General features: G+C 34.4%; 1 protein-coding gene across 3 annotated transcripts; it reads right to left on the bottom strand.

The window, feature by feature from the left end:
• Positions 1 to 703: 703 nt before the first annotated feature.
• Positions 704 to 23443, bottom strand: Pns (DENN domain containing pinstripe). Of its 3 annotated transcripts, none has more exons than XM_077408709.1 (19): positions 22999 to 23443; positions 14004 to 14113; positions 13428 to 13648; positions 12888 to 13082; positions 11746 to 12217; positions 10794 to 10930; positions 10522 to 10709; positions 10273 to 10442; positions 9976 to 10187; positions 9648 to 9854; positions 9122 to 9296; positions 8552 to 8816; positions 8328 to 8363; positions 7118 to 7382; positions 6666 to 6933; positions 6085 to 6397; positions 5569 to 5745; positions 5286 to 5496; positions 704 to 5188 (listed from the first exon to the last, which is right to left on the bottom strand). In XM_077408709.1, the coding sequence occupies exons 1-19, from the start codon at positions 23114 to 23116 to the stop codon at positions 4999 to 5001; spliced, it is 3930 nt and encodes a 1309-aa protein (XP_077264835.1). In that variant the 5' UTR covers positions 23117 to 23443; the 3' UTR covers positions 704 to 4998. The 3 variants fall into 3 exon arrangements, with proteins under 3 accessions (XP_077264835.1, XP_077264833.1, XP_077264836.1); XM_077408707.1 differs by lacking the exon at positions 8328 to 8363 and adding an exon at positions 7909 to 8016; XM_077408710.1 differs by lacking the exon at positions 8328 to 8363.
• Positions 23444 to 24295: the final 852 nt, after the last annotated feature.

The following is a 24295-nucleotide window of genomic DNA, read 5'->3' as shown; positions in this document are numbered from 1 at the left end:
TTGTAGAAGATATATACCTATATGTGGTGATCTAATACGAAATAAAGAATTTAATAATATGGCTAAGTGTGCGATACTTTCTGCAAGAAATGCTGATGTAGATGAAATTAATAAACGAGTTGTCGAATTATTAGATATATCTGAAGAACGAATTTATACAAGTACAGATAGTACTGAAAATTGCGATGATAACGGTGACATTGGTGAAGTTTTATTGCCAGAATATTTAAATACTTTGTCTTCGTCAACTCTTCCTCCTTACGATTTGCGTTTAAAACCGAATTGTGTCATTATGTTGATTAGAAATCTTAGTATTAATGAAGGTCTTTGCAACGGCACTAGATTAATGATTATAGAACTTGCGGATCATTTATTGACATGCAAAATTTTAACACGTGATAAAGTATAAGGAGATATCGTTTTCTTAAATCGTATTACTTTGTATTGTGAAAATGTATATCCTTTCACTTTTAAAAGAACACAGTTTCCGATAAAATTAGCTTTTGCTATGACAATTAACAAGTCACAGGGTCAAACATTTGACAGAGTAGGAATAGATCTTCGCAAAGACGTTTTTAATCATGGGCAACTTTATGTTGCTCTTTCACGAGTTAGATCTTGGGAAGCATTAAAAATTTATCTTGGCAGTCAGCGGAATAATAAACAAGTTAAAAACTATGTATATAAAGAAATATATGTATGATTTCTCTTTCTTTAAAGTTTAATATGAGAATAGTTTTTTGACATATATATAATTATATATAAGATGTGTGCGTATATTATTAAAAATGTATACAGTGTTAAAGAATAAATAGCGCTTGATATATATTAATATATATTATAAAAAAAATATATATATATAGTAAAAAAGCCAAATGGCGCGCGCGCAGCGCGCGCTTGTGATGTTCTAGTTATATTTAAAAAACACATAAAAGACATAAAAAGATGTAATTTAATATGAGAAACGCTCTTACATGCAATTGTGCAAAGTAGATATACATTATAAAGAATAAAGACGAAGATTAATATACATTTTTAATCGTTGCGATAATGATTTATTCTACTGTACATAATATACCTTACAATATATATGTATACCCATACAGCACAGATTGTTGCAGAAAGCTTCCAGAAAGGTTTCAAACCTTTGCAGTCGCGTGGCGTTGGAATATGTGAGTCGGATTAATCGTGTCGAATCGTGTCGCGTTTCATTGTTTTAATATTCGTAATCGTGTCGCGTTTCGTTGTGTTAGAGTTTGTAATCGTGTTACGTTCTGGTCATGGAAAAAGCGTCGCAAGGAATTTTGGCAAGGAATTTTGGCGTCGCAAGGAGTTTCAAACCTTTCTGGAAGCTTTCTGCAACAATCTGTGCTGTATGGGTATATATATACACATCACTTACATAATGAATGCTTTGTAAAACTCTTTATACAGTAGACGAGAGTTTATAATAATTTTCGCGTATGTACAGTAGAGCTACAATCTCGTAAAGAACGGGTTACGAAATTATTGAGAATTATAGGCTACAATAAACATTGAATCAGCACGATTAATGAGCTCACGTAAAAGCATCGCTGCCGTGTTACCCTCGTCGATACGGCCAATATAATCTCTTTTGTCTTTACAATTTTTTACTCCACGTACGAACTGGTTACATTGTATATTTTACAAGGTGCGTATAATATAATGCTAATAACGAGAGGTGTATAAATTGAGGGTATTCGTATAAAACATTGGCCATAAAATTGTTCGATCTCATATACATGCAGCTCCATTTCAACGTGATCATGAAAAACGCAGTTATATCCTAACGTAAAGGGGACACGGGATACACTTACATGCAAAAGTAACATAAATATTAATCGTCAGTCTAAAATGATCACAATTTACATCGGCTACATAAGTTTAGTATAACAACATTACAGGTATTCCTTTACAAATGTGACAAATATACCGATCTAAAATCTTAGAATCTTTTCGCGAAACGAAGAAATGTTTCCTCTCTCTTCGCTAGAAAACAAGTAGAATAGAGGTGAGTTTCCTTAGGCAATGCACTTTCAATTAAAGAAATCACTCTGTTGTATGCATGATGATAAAATTCGATGAATTATGCATTTTTTAACTAAATTCTTGCCTTCTAAATGCCGTAGTGCAAATACATTGCTAGTTAACTATGAAGTGCAAATCCTTGACGATGTAACATTAAATAAATTATTATTTACTATTAAATTATTTAGGTTCACAGTGGGACTGAAGAAGAAAAAGGGAACTTATATATCGTAGAAATTATATTTTCTAAGTTTGGATTATCTGATCTTTCCATTGATATTTGTTGCTTAAATCTCTCACGGTACTTTTTAAATAAAATGTTAAACCTATATATATATACATTTTCCTTCACCGTCACAATGCCCCATCTCCTACACAATTGTAATTTCAAACGTTCAGGAAAAAGACTGTGGAAGCGTAAGACATAATCGATAGATTGTGGATAACGAAGTCTTCGTATCAGAGAAATTAGAGATATCGTCCAATTTAACAGCTGCAGCCGTAAGTACCGCAATGAGAGGATCATTTAACTTAGAAATAATTAAAACAATTAAGAGAAAAAATCGCACTAGGAAGTTTTCTACAGCAAAAAAATAAGTTACAAAGGAAGGAGAGATATAGTCATTGACATCATACGAGAGCATTTCCTGCAATGTTACTAAATACATAAAATATGCGTTTCTTTTAATGCGTAAATCCACGACGGAGCATATACATCTAAGCATGTATCTGTATCATGTATACCTCTGAGATTTGCGTTTTGCAGAAATTACTTTGCATAAAATATCTTTGGTTCCAAAAAATCTTAAAGTTACTTTATTTTCAAGGTACTGGCATTTTTTCTAACAAACATTGATCAGAAGAGTGTTCTCGACAATGGAAGTTTGGCCAGCAAACAAAGAAAAGATTATAAACGTACATATTTAAACTCTGCGCATTAGCCATACACTTTACTATATAATTACGCATTGACAAAACGGGGAGAAATAAAACAATAGAATGCATAATCAAATTACTCTATACAACTTGTATTTTCTCCTTCTTTACGTATAATATCCATATATTTTTCTAATTTATTTTGATTCTATTATATATTTTATATATCTTTGTATAACGGAATAGAAATAAATTAGAAAAAAATTGAGATTACATTAAATTATAAATCTATCACAATAAATGTTATGCTCACATATCACGTTAAATCGTCAAGGACTTTCAAACTATATATTTAAATATTGAAATTTTGGGCGGACACACATAAGTTGATCAAAATCTCATATTTTGCCACAATATCGAGAGATTCGCGACACAACACGCATAACATCATGAAATTAAGTATTGAAAAAGATATCAAACAATTCTTAGGTTTTCAGTTATCCAATGAAGTTCTGAGTGTCTCTCAACGAGAGACACTCGATTGTACTTTAAGAATTATTTTTTACAGTGTACAATATTATCTTATCCCATGTTGCTTACAAAAACTAGCTGAGTATATCAAGTTTGTAACGATATCAATATCCTCAGATCGAGGCAATATTTGTTGACCAAAAAGTTTAACCCGTTCATGTTTCTTGATCCACGAATGTGAAATTGAATATATATGAAAAGAATGAACAAATCTTCTCGAGTAACTCATACTTTGGTTTAACAAAAATACGACAACTTAAAGATGATTACGTCATTTGGTCCATTTGCGATACATTCGGTGACAGTTCTTGCCCTCTTGTATTGCAATTATGATTAAAATATGAATTTATTATGTATATAATATATGTACATAATAAATTTACTATATATAAATAATTAATTATATTAATGAAATGACAATTATCCCAAGTATAAATTTTCAAGCATTCAGAGGGCAAAAGCAGTTATTGTAGTAAAATTATGAAACTTTGCATATACGTATAATTCTTGGGACATATATACCAGTTTGCAGCCTTAATTATACGTATAACATAAAATTGTCATGTTAGCACTCACGTTCAACACAAGTTATATTCTATTTCAAGCATTAAAGCACAGCCATTAAAAAAAAAGTAATCATTCTTTGATTTGCCTATCTAAAAATCATTGTCCGAGACTCATCAGATGCGCGGATATTTTGATAAATTCCTTTGTATTCAGAAAATATCTTCGCACAGAATCAAAAATCATCATTAGTCCACATGTGTACAGGTATAAAAATTATTTCGAAAGATATTTTGCATGCATAAAAAATATACGATAACGTATAATAATAAAGAAACTTAACATCTAACAGCAATGGTAATGTAAAATGATATTGATTAAATGGGATCACATCTTTGGTACACAATTTGTCATTAGTATCAATATTTCAACGAACATCACCTTTATCGTGCTAATAGCTATGGCAAGAGATGCGGCCAAATATATATTCTGATTATATATTAATTTCTTATCACCGACAATAATATTGTACGCTTCTGAAACAAAACGAGATTTCCGTTCTCCTTGTTTAATGTTATATCTGATAAATCTCACGTTAATCTCTCTTGTCGCTAATTTGTTATTCATAAAAGCATATTGTACAGCTACATCCCCATAACAGTCTTTATTTTAATATTAAATCCATCTAATTTTTCTCTTAACAATGAAATTTTCATTTCATTATTAAGCATTTCAAGCTTTTTATCGTTTCATACGTAATAACAGTCGGATTCGTCATTTGTTAATATTTAGTATTTAGTTAAACGGCTCTCTTGTCAATTAAGAATAAATATATGTTTCTATCCATGAAAAGCTTGATCGATCTAATTTCGTCAGTAATTAAAAACACCACAATAACAAATAGCTTCTACCGATAACATTGGAAAACTGGACGTATTTTTTAAGATCGAAAATATTTTACGATTCGCGACATTTATCGAAAGAATATGGAATATTTGCAACAAATTAGTGATGTACATCGACACGTTTTGGCAAATACTAACATATACTTGAAATTCCATGGGTCAAGCTTTTCTCGAGGACAATATGGAATTCGCTCAACGGCTCAAGAATATGAATGAGGAAGGTCAATAAAGTAGAATTTCTCAAAAACGAATTCTCCTCGTACATATCCGTCGTTGAACGCGCGTCACTCATCGGCCGCAACATTGGATGAAGAAGCTGTTCTCTGAAAATTATATTAACGAACGATCCTATAAATAACAGCAAATGAAGAATTGTGTGTGAGAGTGGATAATATCGTTAAAAATATTTTATAAACTTACCTTGCCGCCAAACAAATAAATAGCTGGAATTTTCCATCTTTCCCTAAAGTTTGACTAAACATATTAATTTGATCGATGAGATGACAATAACATCTCAAAACCGTGAATCTTTGGCTACTTTCCGTGTATACCCTTCTATCTCGGTTGAGTCTTTGAGAATACTCGTCCATTTCCTCTAGCAAAGAAATCTCGAAATTTTCTTTCACGCGTACTGCAATAGTTTTAATTATACACTTTTCTAAATTTCAATTTTGTCATTAAATATAATCAAATTTGTACTCACAGAGGTAGTCCCACACGTAAAAGTTCCTCCCAAATATTCTCTGATTCTTAAAGCCAAATAAAAATATTTGTTCCAAAGACGGCACGAGACCGCCTTCTCCACATAGCAGAGCCGTCAAAGAACCATCTTGACATTCTCTTCTGTAGTGATATTTGACTATAGCGTTTACAGCTTCACCTGTAATATTATATTTGATATTATTTTATTTAATTCTTAATATTAATATTACTATAATCTGGATTTTATATCAATTACAATAAAAAAATTTGTATCATCTTTTATTTTATCATGCTATATAAATTTGTTTTATTTTTATATATTATCAATAACATAATTATAAGTTTATTTTAATTTTTTAAAGAATTTACTATATGACTATAATTTACTATATAAATTTAAAATATATATAAAAATTAATATATATATTAATATATTTTTAATGTATATATAAATATATATTAATTAATATATAATATAATAAAAAAATAGACAAATAATAGTAATTATAATATTTACCGAGCATGTGTTGCAGTTCAACTTGCGATAATATAGGACGCCTAGGTATACTCGGAGATCTACATCTTGGAGGTGTGGAACATGACTCTACCAACTCCTCGCTGTCAATGCTTCGAGGTACTAAAGCACCCACTAATAAACGCTCCGTAGACCCGTCATCTATTCCTCTACCGAGCCAACGACCACAGGGAAATTTAAACGTGTGCCCAGTCACTTCATTTCTCGCTACAACGTGTTCCACCATCCATTTTGGTGATAATCCAGTATTGTCATGTCCAATCCGTAACGTAGACAACACGCCTAAATTTTTATGCTAAAAAAGAAAAATACAAGAATAATTACATAACTATTATAGAATACACAAAATAAAATCTACTGCACAATACTAAGTTTAGAAAAAATTATGTTTCTAAAATGTTGCAAATGAGCATTTACTATTATTTTCAGAATACTAGCCGTCCTAAAATGGTTAGCTCAATTAGTTTAAATAGAGCTGGCCAATTTAAATAAAATTAATAACTTTATTTTGTGCAGTTAAGTGTATATATATAGCAGTGGTATATATAAATTAAAATACTTACATGAAATACAAATTCGAGTGCTCCTTTTGGTATGGGTACGGGATTAGTTTCGCAGAGTGTGCCAGAAATAGCGATCCAACTATTAGCCGAAGTTGTAGCGGCGCTTGCCTTTCGACTGGGGAATATCACAACTCGATACGGTAACTTTGTCGTGGGATAGTTATTTGTGAAGCAGAAGTAGTCAACAGCGTTCAGTGTCAGAAGATGGTACAAAAATTGCTCTTTCTCTTCTTCACAACGTAAAAACGCTGATCGTTTGTACTGGCTCCTAATAAACCATAAAGCTAACAAATTAGTTTAATGCTCAAGGAGATTATTATTTAGTTATATTTAATAATATTATCTAATATATTATCAGCATTATATTAATATTAATTAAATATTGCTAATATTATCACATATATCTTGCGAAAATGTGTGATCGAATAAAAATAATAATTCTCAAAATGCACCTCAATAGAGCAGTATCCGACAGTAGCGTCTTTAAATGGCGCGACAGCAATTTCTTCTCAAGCGCTAACCGCACCCACGCTCTTGCGTACCCAATGTGTGTTTTGATATCGGTCATCGCTTGAACATTACGGATGTCGAAGATTAGAGAATCCGGAAGAGGTCTCAAGTGTTCAGGACCGACAGTTTTCCTCTCACCGGGAGACTTGTGCCTCTCTGTACCTCTTGTAGGTGAAACGTCCGTCTCCAATTGCAAATTCGACAAATCTATCACAATATAAAATATTTTAGATACAGGTATTCCCCTCCAGTCAAGCAAAGGATGCGAACAAAACACAAGCAAAGACAATATATTCTTTTGGTCAAACACACACACACACACACACACACACACACACACACATTCATCTAATTATATTCAATATATATTTTTGCGCATACAATAATATACATGCAAATTCAGCAACATGCTTCATATAAACATTCAACAATACGTGTAGACGTACACACAATCTTTATAAATAATTTATATAAAAAATACATTACATATATATATTAATATATCTATAATTATATTGTAGCAATATGACATGCAATCTTTTCAATAAAAGATATTGGTAAATTTCTTTAAAAACCGTAATAATAAAATAATATGTAATGACAAATGTAACGACAAACTCTCACTATGAAATGATTTGTTAATTAAACATTCACGAGCTTTAAAAAAAGAAATACCGCTAATGGAATTAGTTCATAAAACCGTCTTTTGTGGCAAGCCAATATTAAGGCTTACCATTAAAATTGTCCTTGACGTAAGAAGCAATTTCAATAATACTTTTGCCTCTCAAAAATGAAACCAAACGATCCGGTATCTCGAAAAACTTATTCGAGGATTTCTTAGCTAGTTACAACATAAAAAAAATAAAAAGGAAAAAAGAAAAATTAAACATATAATAATGGTATAACAGAATGATAAAATCGCTCACATTATTGCTTAATTTAGACTTTGAGCGCGCTAATGCCAATTTCGCTTTTCGTCATCGAATATACGAAAATATTAAAATAATACGTGCGGCGAAGCGTAAACACGTAATATCAACTATTGTCTGATGAATCACTTACAAAACTAATAGTGCGGGATATCTACGTACGAAGAGAACACTAATCTCTACTTTATAATACATTATCTTATTGTAAAACGGAGACACGTACAATCGAGTCGCTTCCGCAGCACGGACCACGCTAGTGCTGCATTTCCGCAAAATAATGATAATTCAATGTAATTTACAATCAATTCTTTCTCTGCTGCGCATATGTGCGTACATATCATATTTATGCGTATATTATTAGATAAAAAATATAACATTATAAAGTATATTGAACTGCAATATTTACGCGACATTTTAAAACGCATATTTAAAACATGCATATCTTACCAGGGGAAAGAAAGTTGGGATCTATAGACTTAGTCGCGTCATTACATTCTTCTGATTCCTGGTACATGGTCAAGTGCGACCAAAGAGCGCTCTTGCCCTGCTTGTTTTGCAGTCCGTGGCTCCACACTCGTTCCAACAGATCACAGAGACTAGCGACTAAAGTGTTCTCCTCGACGTCAGACAGAGACTCACCCCCGTGACCAAGTGCGACGGCTTCCGATCCCATCTTCTCCACTAACATTCTCTTTGTTTTTGATTTACAATCCTTATCACAAAAATGACATTTTGTAATGACAATTTTACAATTGTAATAGTTAAGGATAATAAAATAATCATATTAAATTTTTAATATAATATAAAACTGATGTAATATATAATTTATATGTGAAATAAATGTAATTTTTAAATACAATTTTTTTGTCATTTTTATATATTAAATATATAGTTTAAGTATATAAATAATTCTAAACAATTAAAAAATTAATATTTTATATTTAAATTATTGAAAATAATTTTAGATAATAAATAAAATAAAATTTCAATTTTATTAAATAATATTCATAAGAGTACCTTGAGCAATTTTTCTACAAATGTCCAATTAGCTTGCGCTATTAAAGCAGGGCTCATGTCCGCTGAGAGTTTAGTTTGAGGTCGAGGTGATTGAGATTCTTGGAGTGTTACAGGCTTTCCATTTGTATCGATGGATTTCATCTTATATTTCCATTGTGTCTGTCCTCTTCTACTACTACAAACGGAAGCAATTATTTAATTACATATTCATATCATTAGACACGATAATTTGCGATACGATTTATACATGCAAAAGTACATTTTTGAAGGACTCAGAGCAAAATGAACCAAGCAGACAATTCATACGATTTTCCTTAAAATTCTTTTAGTTGTAAAATAAACCTTACAGATTACAATTATGATACACTTTGCTGTAAGCCCCGTCATTTTATTCTGTTTGTATTAAAAGTTGACTCTTACCGAAGTATACTATACAAGAAGCACAAAATAGAAATAGCAGACATTAATGAATTTGAAAATGGGAGATTATGTTTTTTAAATAAAAATATCGCAAATAATAATGTACCTTTGAGCAGGCTCTTTATTCAACGCGACATTATCCAACAACGGAAAACTCCGAAAATATGCGGCTCTATGAGGAAGAATCTCCGTAGGCGGATTTGTTTCAAAATCTATGCTAATTAATCTCTGTTCGAGTATTTTTTGCGTATCTGCGATGTTCGTGCAAGGCTCGTATCGCATTGATCGTATGATGCTTTCTCCGACTTTCTTCCTGAAATGCAGCATAGATCAAAGATAGATTTAAAAATTTTTATATCTTTTACTTTCAATTATTTACCTAAATAGAAATCGTTAAAAATAAATCAAAAGAGCATTATATCATTATGCCTTACTTTAGAGCGGAGATTCTTTGGTCAAAAACTTTAATATTACAGTCAAGTTCGCTCCACGTCGACATCACTTTGCTGTCAACGAGAGAAGCGAACATCTGTGTTTCCAGAAATCTCGACAAAAACGGCAGATGTTGAGTCGGCTGGTCAGATAAAAACGTAGCCTTGTCAAAAACGTGCATACTATCCCTATTGGTTATCCATTCATCCTTGTCCTTCAACGTAAAATTTATTATCATTTTATTATAATTACAAAAAGCAGATTTAATTTTGTCTTGTAAAAACATTGTATGTTTATACCTGACTTGGTTGAATAACAAAATGTTCGTAACTAGAAAACATTTGTACAAAACGGTTCAAAAAGATCTCCCTAATAGCATTATTGAAGATAAGAGTCTCTTGATATTCCTCCTGCGGAGTGAGTATTTTTTCCGTGTCATCTTCTATAGGTTCAATATCATCCATGTTCACTGTAAGCACGAAAAAATTAAAAACTTTTGTTAGAAATAATTCTGATAATGTTTTGCTTATATCGAGAAACTGTCTTACCTGTTCTCTTAACAATATCCACTATTCTTTGCAGATTATCTGACTGTGACCCTGGTTCCGGCCGATCCCAATCTAGCACATCGTGCAAAGAATGTTTTCTGCGAGGAAGATAAAAACCAGAACCGGGAAGCGTCAGGCTGCTGGTCATGATGTCGCCATTGTAATAATTAATGACCATGTTATCAGTCCTATGATCCAAAGATTTCGTTCGATTTAGATACAGAGTAGCACTAATCGAATTTCCTCGATTTAAAGATAGGCAATTAACTCACTTTCCTGAATGTGGTATTTTGTACTTGTTTAGAAGCGCTCTGATTTCAGTAATAAATTGCATTTTATGAGGAAATATAGGTAACTCTTCCGGAAATTGGCTACTTTGCTTATCTATATCTACATAACAAAGGTTTGCCTGTAATCAAACGCAATTGGTATTATTCATAACTAGTAACACACAAAATTGTCTTAATCTTTCACAGAACAACTTTTCTCGAATATAATAAAAAAAATGGTGCAAATTAGAAATTTGCACTTGGCTTCCTCATAGAAGAAGTGATGCCTGGCAACCTACCTTTAATGATACTCGACGATTTTTCGACGTTTTTGAACATAAGCAACACATTGGCATCAAAAACTCAAAAAACAATTTTTACTCTTCGGTTTTTTCTACCCCTATTTCATATATAATTCTTTTAAATTCGGTTGATTAGACTTAGCTTTATATGCAATCAAAATTATGGACCTTTGATCGCGTATAAAGTTGGGTCTAATCAAATAAATCTTGAAAAGTTATATATGAAATAGGGGTAGAAAAGACTGAAAAATATAATAAAATTAGAAATAGATCGATATCTCCAAATTTGCGGAAGTTAATGCATAAACAAGCATTTCTGCAAAAATTCATAATTTTATTAAAAAAGAACTTTTTGATTATTAGCAATTTTTATTAATTCTATTATATTCTTCAGTTTTTTCTACCCCTATTTCATATATAATTCGTTTAGATTTGGTTGATTAGTTCTGGAGTTATAGAAATTTCGGTAAATTTGGCACATACACACACACATACATACATACAGACATTTTTTAAAATTGCAATTTTTCGACGTTTTAGAACATTTTGAACACATTCAAAAAAACAAAAAAAAAATTTTTTTAACGAAAACAAAGCTTTCTCTATAAGGAAGCAAAAAATGAGATATAGAAGGAAGATTTACAAAAACTTACTTCGCTAGCAATTTTTAGTACGCCACCCTCACTGTGCGCATGCAGACCCATTATAAAGGGCACAGGTGCATCTAGGAAATGATGCAGACTTGCCGGCAATATCGGTACATAAACGTGTTGCCATGAGAAAGGAAACAAGAGCGCCGTTATGCATTCAGACACCACCATCAGCTTGTGAAAATCAGCGCTTCTCAAGAGAACTTGGTTCTCCAACAGCACGCAAGTGAACAATTGGATTAGGCAGTCTGCACCCAACCACGTAAACACGTCCTTGAGAGGATAGTCCAACATTGGTAGTTCCAGCGATGGAGATGGTTGATGGATAACCAATTCCAACGGTGATTTCGCCGGTTCATCATTAGGTACGAAAAACTTCAACGATTTTCCGGGTAACGGTACTGGTACGTTGTACAGAAGGTTATACACATAAGATTCTAAGCTAAGACCAGGTCCGGGATGTCTAGGAACACACCTAAAAAATTAAAAAAAAATTCACTGATTAAGTAATATTATCACAATATACATTAGCTTGTTATACATAAGTGCTATCAAACAGATGAGTATCTATCACTTTTAAAAGATCCTTGGCTTTTTAAACCTACGATATTTACACAGCATACAAAAGGCTTAAGACATATTTTCGTTTAGTTTACCGTTGATTAATTATCCCGAAAAAATTGTGCAAATGTTTCAAATAATCGGTAAAACATAGTTAGCAGTATTACATGTTGTAAAAGTTTTAATTTGACTATAATAATCATGGATGCAGTAAAAAATATTTCTATAGCACTTAATAAAGATATTGTTGTATGTTGGCATTGCGTCAGTAATTTGCAGAATTTTGTGCTGAAAATAACGAGCTTAAACATAATATTTGAGAAACCCGTCTAAAAATTAACGGTGATAAGATAAGCAAATTACTAAAAAAAACTATTAATTAACAAATTCTTTAAAAAAATTAAATTCCCGTCTCCTATGTTCATTAACAGACAACGTTTATGCAGCGCTTTAATATAATATTATCACTTGTAAGTGCTCTTACGAAGCATAGCATAAATGTAGTTATATAAGAAGAATGGAGTGTGTGTGTGCTGTGTCAGCTTGTATCAATGGAGCTTTATAAGACTCGCGGAATATCTTACTTATAGAGATTAGTGAGGAACGTCTTTGCCGCGTGGAGGTAAGGTTGTTGGCATAGCAAGGATATTGATTTGGTCACTAGCAACTTGTCTTTGGTAGAGTCATAATATCCTAATGCAGCACCGGGCGAATGGGCTGACAATTTAAAATGACGTGGCAGCGATCTCGTATTATGTCCATCCTGACCCTTCCTCGCACTGAAAAATTGCGAAACGTGTTTAACAAATTCCGAAACACAGAAAGCCAAAGGGATTTATTTAACGTATGTCTATGTAGTGCACGTCAAACGCACTTTTCAGATATTTTTACATTTTCCAGATTGTCCAAATTCGAAACGACGAATTAGTTTATCAAATTCTGAGCTTTCAATTTCGCATAAGTAATCTTTGCCTCAATAAGAATTAGAAAGACAAATAAGAATTTTCAATTTATCGAGAAATTTGACACTGAAAAAGATTTTTGTACATTTGACACAAAGAGAGGTATATACGCGGGTAAAGAGAAAAAATTAAAAACGGAATTTGTACGGAAAGCAAACGTACGTAGGAGGCGTGCCGTTTTGGCCGCTGCTGAGCTCCGTGATGTGCATCGCCTGTAGCGTTTGCATAGCGGCGCATATTTTGCGATTGCGGCACTCCTCGTAGAAAACAAGGCTGAACCCGTACGTCCTGTGACCGTCTTCTTTCGTGAGGACGAAGGAGTGGAAGGTCGGCTCCACCGAGTGCTTTTGCGTACGGAATCGCAAACCGCTTGGCAGACAAAGCTATTATCAATGTAATCGATAAGTTACTCCCCTCGACTGCGCGAGACACAAATGTTTCCCGAATCTAATTAGAACGCGACTGAAAACACTTCGAGTCTGACAGCTTCTTGCGTGACATAGAGTAAATTTTCTATTTTACATTTAATTATTATTAATTTAATTAATTAGATTCATTTATTTTTGCGACAAATACATGTATGAACTTGTTGATATATATTAACAAATAAATGTTACAAATTAATTCAGCTATTGTAGCACAGTAAATGAATTATATTAATACACACAAATTTATATTTATTACTAACTTATAACACGCGACATATCAACAATTGGCTGTCATAACAGATACACGTACCATGCAGACAGCGTGTTCGTCGAACGGATTCCATGGTACCGAGTCTGGATAATGTCCTAATACTTTGCTTTTGTATGCTCGATCCAGGGGTGTGCACTGCAATGAGTCACCTGCAAAAACAATCAACAGCCAAATTAGACTTAATACCCTTCGTAAACATCAAGTATCGTTCTTAACGGCTCGCGGAATGAACGGTTTCTTGTAGTCTGCACGAAACATTTTTTTCCACTGGCTTCCACTTAAAAAACGATTAAAGAAACGCCATGCACTTGTGCATTATTCTCTCCGTCACTAATGTCGCGGCCGAGCATTTAAACGTGGTTTCTTTTCGCGAACACGCAGTAGTCAAAATATTTGTGATGAAGGAAAAGAAAATTCAACGTGCAACTCAATCTTTGGCGAACAAAATTATTCCGACTCTCACGAGAAAGAAAGAGAGAGAGAGAGAGAGAGGGAGGGCGCTTATCTAACAGCGGAATCAGCAAAGTTGTTATCGAACATGCCATGCACGAGAGACGGTCCAGGAGGAGCCTTGGCGCTGTTCCAACTGCTCCGGAGTATTGCTCGTCAGAATACAAGAGTACTCCTATACGAGGTTAATCGTTCGTGATCAAAAAGCCACCCAAGACGATGAATCTGCATTTGTAAGATGCGAAGGAAGGGAAACTGCGAGTGAACACCGCGAATTGTGCAACGTCCTTTGCAACAAGATTACAAGAATTAATCACGATCAATGAATCAACCAATCGGTGACAGTCAATTAAGCCCTCGTTCTTCTTGATGCAAAGAAAATTAGCATTAGCTCGTCGTCCTTGGGAACGTGGAGCTTTAATTCAGTTCCATTTTACAAAATTTATTTTATATATATGGATATATACGTATAACATATACAGATCGCATAAAAAGTTGTAAGTTATTACATTTATAATTTACATGAATGTATTTGCCTATATAATTTGCGATATAATATTAAACACGTTTCATGTTTTAATTTACATACGGAACGCGTTAATTTACGAAATTACACGTTACTACAATGTTGTTAATTGGATTACATTTTGGGAAAGATAGCTTTTTCCATTTACAGTGATTATCGCTTGTATAAGATATCTCGCGAAGTTTCTGAAATTTTATCTCAACTATCGAGACAGATAATGACCAGAACAAGGAAATGAGATTCGATCCAAGCATTACTTCCGTATGCGAAAGTCTCCTGTAAGCCGTTTGCCGACGTTGAACTTTCTTCGGATTAAAGTTGGATAATACGCACATCCCAAGTTCGTGCTCCGAATTAATCTACGTGCATTCGAGGATCCGTTCTACGCAATAATAATTCTCGCTGCAGCATATTACGGCAATTGAATCCTACCTTAAACAACTAACTGTTTATACTGTCACATCCTATTACGATGTTGCTAGCGCCAAGTTTCTCCGCTTGAATTTGTTGCGTTTTACACCCCCAGAACGTTTTGAAAGAGCAATTTATACAATCATTGTATTCGTATATTAACATTACAACTTTAATATTAATAAAAACAAAATGCTTTTAACGTACATGTACTACGTAAAAATAAAATATTAAACGACTAGCTTGAATTACCCAGGGCTGTCCAAGCTTCTTTTTTATAGCAATTATATTTTAAAATTAACTGGTTCTTTCATTAATTATTACGCAATGCTCATTTACATACTTCATTAAGCAATGCTTACTTATACCTATAATAATGCACTAAACTTGAATTACTACAGAATATCAAGGGGATGAAATCAGGAGGAGAAGATGGGATATCCCATCAGATTTCATGTGGTAGCCTATATATTTTTCGTAGTAGTTTAGAGAGTAAGTAACTATGCAAAACTTAACCCAAGTCGGTAAAAGGATTTAGGAGCTAATAGGAAACATACACACACACACACACACACACACACAGACATTCTATTTTAGATATAACACATCGATAAAAGCATATTCAAATAAATTGTTAATAAACTAAAAACTCCCGATATATTAAAAGTAACGTTGTGTGGCGCAAGGATTTATAATTTGTGTTAAATTATTAACTAAATTTAAATAATGTCAATTCACGCACAACTGACCGCTTTTCACTCTCAAAGCTCTTTTCCTTGTTAATCGTTAATTAATAAAAGTATTAATAAATGTATTTAAAAAGGAACACTCTAACATTTTTCAAAAAGTGGAAAATACAGCGATTATGGTTTGCATAGTTTTTAATAAATTTCAAATATACTTCCTTGCCAGTAAATGCAATAGATATTTTCTATGTAAGACGCGTAACGTGTGTCTGAATAAATGTATGTAGAATTGATTTTAATCTGAGGTCTTAATTGACGTTATAGACTGGTCTGTGAGTCAATTTCCGCTTGGAAATGATGTTCACGAAGTAGCCGGGTGTTAATCGAATGGGCAGATTGAGTCGGTCGTCACCAAAATCACCAGTTTCGATCAACAGTCCAATAGCTTTTTCCGATATTTCAGTTTCTCATCTAAACATACATGAGATTCCCAAATAACAATAAATCGCTGTATATCGGATTGGCCCAGCGAATTTCAGTCTTCTATACAAAAAATATATATCTGTTTCGTTTATTTTTAGAAAACTGCGCGTCAAACTGATAGAATCTCTGGGTTAAATATTGCAGCAGCAACGTTGTAAAAACTCGCGGCAAGTTTACAAAGTAAACATATTTCATCAAGAGTTCATATTCATTCATAAATTCATTAATTTTTATTAGAATATTATTCGCACTCATAATAAAAAGTGACAAACGAGAAATTTTTCTACCACTTCCGTTTTATTATATGCACTACTTACTATTTATATACATATTTTTTCTTAACCGTTATATTTTATTATTTATTATTATATAAACACAAGATTTTTAACAACAATATATCAAATTGTACAGAGAGAAGATATCACAAATTTTATAAATAGTATTATACAAATTTTTATTTTTATTTTAACCGTAAGAGATTGTAAATCATAAAACAATTAATATCAGCATCGTACGGTTCTAGTAATATCTTAACTTATTCTTTAATTTTTATCACTCTCTTATAAAGAGACAAAGGTCTTCTTCTACACTCAACGAAAATTATTATTACGATTCAGCGACTTATGCAATGGTACGAGTTATCGATAAAAATTATCTATACGATCTATTCATTTAAAATCATTGCGTATCCCCACCGAAAACGAGTCATACGGATCTGTCATCATCGTGTTTAATCGAGCGCAGAAAATTGGTTGCCGAGTCCTTCAATTAAACGCTCGTTGCCATCGTGAGTCTCGCGATGACGCATGATGTTTAATAATTTCGCGATGTATCTCTAAAAGTACAAGTGCGTGCTCGAAGAAAATGTTGTAGAATAGCTTGCTTTCAACATTGTAATTATCGTACGAATGTTACGACTCGAATTACGGCTCGAATCGCCCGTAACATTGCATTGGTTTAGGCCTCTTACTGTATACGTCTACCTCATTCCAGTTATTACACGAATATATTGTCCCTAAATCTCCCTCCCACACGTGAATCTTCGTGAACTTTCTACTCTCGTACACGCATCGCTGCCGCGCGAGACGGTCTTTATTACGAGTATACTCCTAATTACACCATACCTTACGCGCAACATCAAAGTGCGGTTACTAACGGTAATATGGAACGGGTAATCTTGAAACAAACGGGTTTGCACCGGTTCTTAATTGTTCTACAAATCTCCCTGTGTTGTGTGCGCGAGTAACTATATAAATTAATTAAAACACCTCTTAAAATATATAAGGTATATTTAGAATAATCAAATGGCCGGCCTATATTACATGTATGCGCAAAAACGTTAAAATCTTTTTTCAGGATTTTTTCTTAGCTGCACAATTGTTTGAATTTTTTCTGTTTAAATTTATTTAAATTCTCTCCCCCTCTCTCTCTCTCTCTCTCTCTCTCTCTCTCTCTCTCTCTCTCTCTCTCTCTCTCTCTCTCTCTCTCTCTCTCTCTCTCAATGCTTCTTTCACTTTACGTATAATTTATGAATCATATTTAAGTATTCAGGAAGTTATTTTGTTATCAAAGATAAATTTCTCAATTTGTAGTTTAGTTTCAAGCAGAATTATATAGCTGAATTTCCTTTGAAATTACACTTAAATATAATAAAATTGCAAAATTATATGATTCTTCCGTTGTACTATACATTCTATAATTTTCATTAAGTCCCTTTCGCAGAGATCATTGATCTCGTTTATATACGAAGCAACCCGGGTACTTGCCTCGAAGATAAACATCACGCGGTCGATTTATATGCATCCGCGTGACACAAAATGCAAGAGGAGAGAGAGAGCGAGGCACGAGCGCGGCGGCAGAAGAGAAAGAGAGAATCACGTCCGAAGGAGAAGAAAAGGGGAAGAAAACGAGCAATAAATGAACGATATGCCCCTGTGCCATGGAAAGTATTGATTCGAGAGCATGATGCTCGGCACGAGGCGTAGAACAAACGAATATTTTCTGCGAATCCGCTTGTGCGTATACACGTGCGCACGCACGCCCACACGTGCTTGTAAAACACGTGTATCATAACCGCATGTGTCACGCAACAGCCAGAAATAAAACTTTTGCAAATTTATACGAAATATGAAATATCTGACAAGGAAGTACATAGATGTAAGTATTATTTTCTTAAAAAAGAAAAAAACTAAATTTCTTTTCTTCGTCAGCAAAGTTTTTAATTACACCTAATTATCAACCGACATAATTGATTACGAATCAATCGAGAATCAGTCGAGAATATTTATGTATATGAAAGAAAGGATTAAAGGTTTTTAGAAAATAATTTTCTTCATAAGTTGTAATCTGCGGCGAAGAAATTTAGAAAATTTATACCATAATGAAAAGTTTCTGTGGGAAATTAATTAACTTTCTGGAAGCTGGAAACTGTCAACTATTAATAATATTAAGTTTAATAATATTAAAAAGTATATATAATTTATGTAATATGCGTTCTATACTTTTTTCAGATTTATGTTGGAACGCATCACTCTTGCTCTTGGAAGAATCTTATCTGCAGTCATAAAAAATTATCGTTGACCCTAACTTGTATAATATCCCGTTGATAGAAAAATATCAACTTATGATTAGACATTTAAATTCTTGTAGAGAGCTTTTTCTTACAGCAAAACATTATAAAAAATTCCAGAATAAATAAATTAAATTAAAAAATGATCAATTAAATAATATGAGATTTATTCTAAAACATCAATAATCACTCTAAACCAATTTTGGACTCTCCTCAGAAATAATTTTATCTATTTTTAAATTCTATGATTGGCTTTCGCGAAATTTTCATGGAAAAATAAGGTTTTCTCTTATCCTAATTAATTAATTAAATAAAAACAGACTAATTACTACTTGTATTTAATAATAAAAAATAATAATTTAAAAAAACATGTTGTATGTGTTTATTAACAAATTATCTTTAATAATAAACGTTCCGCGATTCTTTTATTATACAAAAATGCACATTATTAAAATATTTTTAATTAGATATTGCGTTCTCGAACGCAAATCTGGTTTGCGGCAATTTGTTAAAGGTGTAAGAATTGCATTTTTTTTTGTTTTGTTCCCATATACTCCGTTTCAAGCTTCCCAAAGTGTCGTATCCGAATAAGTTGCCTCTCCCCTTTTTGCGAGCATGTATGATGTCATCATGTATAGGGTCATTTGTACACGAAGGGACTACCGGCACTTAAGTATGCGTTTAAAAGGCGGAAGCGTGGTTATAGGGCCAAGTCATACAACGCACATGCACGTAGGCGTTCGCAACAAACATGTATGCACTATGATAAATAAAAAGAAGTTCGTTCTGCGGCAAAAAAAGAGTTCATTGAACATCGAAAAATTTTAAGCAGTAGATATATTTCACAGCAGTAGTAATATTTCAAAAATCAAAACTTTTCATAAACACATTTAAATATACATTTTTTAACAATAAATTTTTAATAGTCTATATAAAACTATAACCACTTTAAATTATTATATATCCAAGCATTATTCTCTCTCCTACAACTTTATTCGTAATTTTTGTAAAAAATATTTGTTCATTATACGTTTGTATAGTAATATTTTTTTACCGGACTAACCATCCCTAAATTAAATCATAATGATAAAATCGCAGTGGCCAGATCTAAAATCGCTAAAACGTACGAAGAGTGTTTTATATATAGAACCGATATTTCATATTAAAATATTTCATACTTAAAATCTAACAGGCTAAAAATAAGTATTTAAGGGGCAACGCGACCCTTCCGCAGACCATTGCTCTTTAGACATTTGCAAAGAAGGGTGAGGCCCTAAGTGAAAAGAATGAGGCATGAAAATATGGATAGCTAATATTTGCAAAAAAAAAAAGATTTACTATAGACGTAAGGAGATTGCTATAGACAACTCTGCTAAAAATAAACGAAAGGAAAGCAAAGCTAACCGAAGGATACGCAATAAACAAAAAATGTGATTAATTTATGGATTAAAAAATAATCTAAAGGTGGATCAACGATTAATTAAACTGTAGAAAAAGAAATAATCAAGAGACACGATAATATTTCAACTAGATATTTCAACAATTATTTGTATTCCCGCGAGGTATAAAAAAAATATGCATATTCCATGTCATATATTGCATAGCGCGTAAAGGGTTCTTTGCGAACAAGGAGAAATGTTTTTCTATTTACGCATTTGATGAATATAAAATACTTCTAACAGAGAATAGAAAAATACTTATCTCTCTCTCTCGCTCTCTTCGCTAATTAACCGAGTTATTGCATTCCATTCGAAGCAGAAAATGAAGAACCGCAGTGAAAACTGGGTGAAGTGTCGCGCTCGACAATCGTGCCAGTTATTGATATTTACTAGTGCCCAATTTTGCGAAGAAATCAGCTTGACAGTAATAAAAAAAAATATCGGAGAAACGCGAAGAAAATAATATAAACTGCAGTTATTACGTCGTAAGAAATTCGTCAACAGCATATATATATTAAACATTTAAAGTCATATTCTACTATTTTCATAGAGAAATAGAGAACTATCTCTTTTTTTACTTTAAAAATGAGTTTTTTCCAAATATTATGACAAATTTCTAAATTTATATATTCTACTTTACTTAAATAATCAAACAGAATATAAAATATATACGCAAGCAATTTCACCTTAAGAAGTTTTCGCTGAATTCTGAAAGTCGCTATTTAATCTCTTGTGCGAGATATATTCGTTACGTGTGGGGGAACTTCGGAATATTCTGTGTAATATACTAATATAAAACCCTCTGTGTATCCCATATCGTTCCTCATACACGTAAACTTTGACCTTATTCTCAGGCACGCGTTACCTTTTTTTCTTATGGATATTTTTACGCTGCAAATCTTGCCAATCTCTCGCTAAGAGTTAATCTTAAAACTCTATACGCATATCCAATAATTCAATTATATTATAAATACTATTGTCATCATATTAAATATAGGTACATCATATATTAAAACTAGTATAAACAGATAAATTCGCTATTCGAGTGTGAGAGAAACCATGTAAACACTTCCGTGAAAAAATTCTAAATAAATATCCCCCGTTGTTCTCAACCCGTTTCAAGGAATCGTTTCTCTTTTATCTGGCAATTTTTCGAGGCTGAAATTCTCGTGCAATTTCCGAGGCCAAGATCCTCGAGCGAGACGAATAACGTCCGAAGCCCATAAAACAATGTAGGCTAACAACTGATGGCGGGACAAGCAATTCGTCACCGGGATACAAGAGCCCTTTTAGTTACGGGAGTTCTCGAGGGAGAACCCTCTCATTGAAATAATTTTTTTTTTTTTTTTTTACGTGGAAACCCAGTCCCAACGTTTCTCAGGAGGGTAGTCGCCCGCGCCGCACATTCACGTATATCCCGAAGCCCCCCTATCGCGAGGTTTCCCGTATACATCCGGTGTGTACGACAGCCTAACGACGGAGAGGGCCCGACACACGGGATTGAACGCGCGGCCCGGTCCATTCCCGCATGCTGCGAGCTCAAACGCTTCCACGAAGGAAAATCAATTGTTAAACGTTCCCTGCGTCCGCACGAGGAAAACTCATACCGCTCTCTACGCACCGTGTGTGGGTCCTTCCGCTCCTTCCTCACCCCGGGGGAGTCCTTGTTTCATTCGGAAGTTTCAAGAAAGTATACCGCCGAGATCCCCTTCTCGCTTAAAACGAAAACACGCGCGTGTGCCTTTCGTTCTGTTAATGTTAATTCCGCATTGCCCGTCGCTGGTGTGCGTGCGTGACTCGCGAAAATACATTAATTCGCAAAAATCAAATGTGAGTCATTATGAGGGGAGCCTGCTTTTACTTTCGACTCGGAATGAAGCGCAGCACAGATTAATTAAAAACCTCGTGTAATATATTTATTACTTATTATATACCGTCCCCAATTCTCTCTAGTCGCGAATGTGTGAAAGTTACATTAAACTCTTGAATAGTAATTGAACTTTTCGCCGGGCACGCGTCGCGAAAGCTCAATTACCGCAATCGCGCACGAAATTATTGTTAACACGAAGTTCAATTGTCTCACCCAGAGATTGGGTCTTTGACGATTTTGGAACGCACTGTATACAATATAGTCGCGCCCTTGGATTACGGATTCTCTCGCGGATTTGGATGGAATATTATCTGCCTGATGCCGAGAGATTGTATTTTAAGACGAAAAATTATTTTTAGCAATATCGTTGTCCCTTTGACATTTCGTTTTTCGCGACTATTGAATTCTGTCTCGGTTATAGAGCATTCCCCCCCCCCTCTCTCTCTCTCGCTCTCTCTCTCTCTCTCCCCCTCAGTCTCGCTTTCTCTCCTTCTCTCTCGCTTAATTCCACGCTGAGAATAAAAGACTCGCGGAATAGATAGCGACGAGAGCGCGCGGGTATCAGCGCGCAAGAGGAAAGCGCGAGTGGCAACGACTCACCGAAGTACTTGTCCGGTTCAAGACCCGAGTCCTTGTCGAGGCCGCTTATGACGAAGTAATCCGCGAACCGATGTGGATGTTGCTCCGGGCCGCGCGTTATCCCCAGACTCCCGTTCATCTTTCCCGACGCGGATTTGTAGCCAAGCAGCAGCAGCAGCAGCAGCAGTTGCAACGCGCTGCCGCTCACCTCGCGCGGGCCACCTCGACCGCCGCCGCCGCGCCGCGCCGCCTTCACGAAATTGATTTCCACATCGCGCACCACCGACGCGGTACTGTCACTTCACTTGGAGCGAGCCGAGCCGAGACAACACAACAGCTGAGCGAGCGCGCTGCGTATGACGCGACGCGCACGGAACGACTCACACTCACACTGTGCGCTCTGCGCCTCCGCGGAGCGAAGCGAAACGGGACGGAATACGGAGCAGCTGTGGAGCGGTGCGGTGCGGTGTGCGGTGCGGAGTGCGGAACGAATAGCCGCGAATAATTGATCTCTCGCGGCGACGCTTGAAGTTGGCCGCGCGTCGTGCGCGCCGCGTCGACGCGCTCCGGCCAGCTTCAGCGCCGCGGTGAGATTTGGCGCGCGATTTGATTTGGGAGCGGAAATCTTTGAAAATTTATCTGCGAAAGCACTGACAGCACCGACAAGGTGCTATTAAAAATTGACAGTCTGAGGGTGCGATCCACTAGACGCTTCAAACGCTTTCAAAGCATCATTTTGCCCTTTTTTAAGGAGGTTCGATGGCTTCGTCGGTGGGAGTAGTGGGACGCGGGGGTTCTGGAAAAACAGCGCACTAGCGTTTGAAGTAGTGGGAATGAAGGGGATTGCTCTGATTGGTCGCCGCGTGCGTATAATGCGCGCTGCTGTTCACGTCGTTCACGACCGTGGCAGTCTAGCAGACGAAAAATCAAGCACGTTATGCTTTAATAATTAATTTTTCTACGAAATGTGCGGTAACCTTCCCCTTTCTTTCGCTCATTTATTTGTAAATTATTAAGTTACACGTGCACATATTTTTCTTTCCTTATCATTTGCATTTTTTCTTGCACTTATTTCATTGCATATCCATTTCCCATAAAAACCTATATTAAAAATGCAGCCAGTTTTATGAAATTTTAATATGTTGTTCTGGAATGCAAAATAGAATTATGTGAATTTTTTGGGAATTTCTCACCGTCCCGTTTTGAAAAAAATGTAATCCAAAAATTGTACTTTTTAAATTTTTTGAGTAGATTTTTTTTAAAACGGGACGGTGAAAAATTCCTAAAAAATTCCCATAATTCTATTTTGCATTCCAGA

This window comes from Temnothorax americanus, unplaced genomic scaffold (genome assembly GCF_048541705.1).
Source record: "Temnothorax americanus isolate GAGA-0224 unplaced genomic scaffold, ASM4854170v1 Scaffold249, whole genome shotgun sequence".
Classification (NCBI taxonomy): domain Eukaryota; kingdom Metazoa; phylum Arthropoda; class Insecta; order Hymenoptera; family Formicidae; genus Temnothorax; species Temnothorax americanus.
The sequence above is the reverse complement of the archived record's forward strand: the minus strand, read 5'-3'. Positions and strand labels throughout refer to the sequence as shown.

Excerpts from the sequence above, each read along its gene's own strand:
- Pns (XM_077408707.1), bottom strand. The coding sequence starts at position 23,116 with ATGAACGGGAGTCTGGGGATAACGCGCGGCCCGGAGCAACATCCACAT. Across the intron at positions 10,443-10,521 it reads GGATATTGTTAAGAGAACAG|TGAACATGGATGATATTGAA; the intron begins GTAAGACAGTTT and ends TCGTGCTTACAG. Across the intron at positions 5,497-5,568 it reads TTACGTGTGGGACTACCTCT|TACGCGTGAAAGAAAATTTC; the intron begins GTGAGTACAAAT and ends AAACTATTGCAG.